This window comes from Ruditapes philippinarum, unplaced genomic scaffold, assembly GCF_026571515.1.
Source record: "Ruditapes philippinarum isolate M1 unplaced genomic scaffold, ASM2657151v2 ctg2137_1_1_1_1, whole genome shotgun sequence".
Classification (NCBI taxonomy): domain Eukaryota; kingdom Metazoa; phylum Mollusca; class Bivalvia; order Venerida; family Veneridae; genus Ruditapes; species Ruditapes philippinarum.
This window is the reverse complement of record NW_026852674.1, coordinates 155,323-158,674: the sequence shown is the minus strand read 5'-3', so window position 1 is coordinate 158,674 and position 3,352 is coordinate 155,323. Positions and strand designations below refer to the sequence as shown.

The window sequence follows — 3,352 nt, the reverse complement described above, 5'->3', positions numbered from 1 at the left end:
TTTTAGCAATGTTATATATAATGTTTGACTTGGGATAACTAAAACAAGCGAGCATAACACCAACATTACAGTTTATATCATACCGTAAAATTCCTATTAAATGCCCTGAACGCAGTCCCTGGAGGTTACTTTTTTCATTATTATCAATCAGTGAAGGGTTATCTTTATTAGCAAGGTTATCTTATTCAGAGGTGGTCTATAACACAGGTTTGATTGTACACTGCAGGTACATCTTTTTCAACTATTGCAACACTTACTTTAAATTTATACTTAAACTTAGTGAAAGGCTTATACAGGTAAAAACATGTTTGTTATGTTTTATTTTTGCCAGTGGAACAATATTACCAATAAACTGTTTGGGAGAATAATTGTCTTTAGCAGACAGTCTGGTCTGAACAAAGCAACACTATTTGTTTAATGGATTGAAACTTCAGACCTTTCAAATAGTCAATACATAATTTAGAAACAAATCAACCTTGTTCAATGTTTGAAAATGACATGCTTTTGTTAAAAAATTGATTAAAATTTATAAAGAATATACATGTGGAATTTAATGACGATCAATGCTTTTAAATAAAATAAACAAGCAACTCCAGTGAATTCATAAACTGTTAAAATGTGATAACATTTTTATTCTTAAAAAACGTATTAAAGCCATATTAAATTCTTATTTAATTAAATATATCTCCTTAAACAATTAATTTTTACTAAAGAGCAACTTCATACAACATTTTTTTCCTGGAAAATATTATTAGTTACTTCCTTAACAATGACATTTCAAACGTCTAATACTCCTTTGAATTTAAGTACTACTGTTTATTTTTACATTTAAAAAGGTACTAATTAGCAATAATCAGCATTTTAACATTGTAAATTTTGTGCATGATATATATTTTAACCCATCTTCCACCTAAATGTCTCAAAATGGACTTTCAATCCGGACAAAACTGAGGGAAAATTACAAAATATTTACTGACAGAATAAGTTGTTAGTTATCATGCCTGGACAGGTAGCAGTAAGGTATGAATTCGGAATAGGACCATATATTGTCCCTTGGTGCAAAAAATGCCCAGTCGAAATTGTATTGTGAATTGGGTAAAGGGCTATATAATGAGCCACTATTTAAGCAGAAATAATCACCTGTATCTCTGTCCTCTGTACTGTCTATCTCAACTTTCCTAGAGAGCAGTTCCTGCTTCAGTTTGTCTAGCATATTGGCTCTCTCCTCTTGTTTCATAAAGGCAACAAGGTCATATGGCCTTTTCATGTTAAACACCGAGTCCATCTACAAGCAGAAAGAATAATTCAATACATATATTGCAGATTATCTACTTGCAATGTAAATAGGAAAAGCATTTTTAGCATTATTATTATTTTTCTATGTCTGACTTGTACATGTTACAATAAATTATTGATTGAGTGATGTTTAAACAGGGGCTAAGGGAGATAATTAAAAATTGTTAAAAAAGTCACTTACAAAATGAAATGACAATGTTAATAACAGAACAACAATTCAATGACCTTTGAACTGATAACTACATGTACTAAAAAGTTTTTCATAGTTGTCAGACAGTCTGCTAAATTGAATGTTATTCTATGCAGGGACGGCAAAATCAATTGTCCGTATTGCCCAGGTTGTCCCACAACTACGGACAAGTGGAAATTTTCAAGAATTTACTATATATGTTTATTATGTTATACCGACAAGTTAAGAAATGCTTCAGATTAATACAGACAAGTTAGTCAAATTCAGATTTTGCCGGCCCTGCTATGAATAACAATATAAATATGAATATATATTTTAACTTATTTCTCTCATTGTCAGATGTCATTTTACCCTTTAACATTAAACAAGGAAAATAAATAGATACAGTACATGTACAAAGTCTTATTTTGTTTTCATGTCTGTTATATCATTTATATTAGATGCAAGGTTAAAATCTTGCAAATTTGCATATATGGCACTGAATCCAGTCAAAAGCAGCAGTTGCTATGGCCAGTAGTTGACTGTTCGCAACAAGCGTTTAATCAATAATTCTACTTGTATCTTCAGAGTACACACAGGTTATTTTAGAAAATTATGTTTGAATTTTAGAATAAATTTTTCACATATTCACATATAAGTATGCAAATGACAACTACCTGAGCCTGAACTTTTCCATCTTCTGTAACAACCCAATGCGTCGAGGCTTGCGAAAGCCTTATGTTAGAAAAAAATAAGTTTAAACTAATTAGGACTGCAATTTGAGCAGCCATGTTTACTTTTTCCTCCAGCTCATTTCCGGTTGGAGGTGAAGCGGTAGAAATACAAATTGTATTAATGACTAAATAATTTAGTGGTCTGAAACAATTAGTTTATAGTGTCGCTATTATTAATTGCATTTTATTTTTGTGTCGCCTCTACTGAGATGTGGAGACATATAGGGATCACTTCTCCTACGTCTGTCTGTCTGTCTGTCCGTCATAAAACTACTGGTACAATTTCAGCCAAACTTTACAGGAATGATCAGTACCAAGTCTAGAACTGTGTCAAAGATTTTTTTTCAGAGTTATGGCTCTTTAATACTTTTATTTTTTAAAGATTGATCGGACTTCTCCTCTTATACCACACACGCAATTTCAATAAACTTTACAGGATTGTTCTGTAGCTCAAGTACTTGCGCATATTACAAGTTTTCCGGTTGAATGATTTTTGGCACGGTTAACTTATGGCTCTTGAATAATCACAGGTGACAGTATCAGTGTTTGGACACCCACCCTTACCTGCCCCTGAACCCCTACTACAACCCTGTAAAAATAATTCAATACTCTAAGGCTTACTATATGGTACCAAATACAAAACCACCAATAAAAAAAAAATCCGCTATCAAAATTATAGATATAGATCTATATACATGTATAGATCTGGATATAGATCTAAAACTATAATTTTGATAGTGGAATTTTTTTTGTAGTATGGGTCCAGGGGCAGATATGGGTGGATGTCCAAACACTGATACTGCCACCTGTGGTTGTATTTGGGGTGGTGTCAGCTACACAAAAGCTTGTGGTGGACCACTCCTCAGAAAACTACTGGTGCAATTTCATCTAAACTTTACAGGAACTATCAGTATCAAGTCTGATACATCGGCTTTATAAGGTTCAATAATTGTTGTCGCTGTTATACCTTTAATTATCTTTATTTCTAAAGTTTGTCTGGACTACTCCACTTAAACAACTAATTCAATTTCAATGAAACTTTACAGCATTGATTGGTAGGTCAAGTACTTACGCATATTACACAGGTTTTACGCTTGGATGATTTTTGGCCGAGGTAATGGCCCTTGAATAGAAAAGTGTTGTTTTTTTTTGT

At 32.5% G+C, this 3,352-nt stretch overlaps 1 protein-coding gene across 1 annotated transcript; it reads right to left on the bottom strand.

Moving 5' to 3' along the window:
• Window positions 1-1,140: 1,140 nt before the first annotated feature.
• Window positions 1,141-2,290, bottom strand: LOC132720654 (tetratricopeptide repeat protein 17-like; the record flags this gene model as incomplete). The annotated part of the gene is made up of 2 exons (XM_060704826.1): window positions 2,143-2,290; window positions 1,141-1,285 (listed from the first exon to the last, which is right to left on the bottom strand). Coding segments are annotated over exons 1-2 (259 nt in total), but the record flags the coding sequence as incomplete, so codon positions are not given.
• Window positions 2,291-3,352: the final 1,062 nt, after the last annotated feature.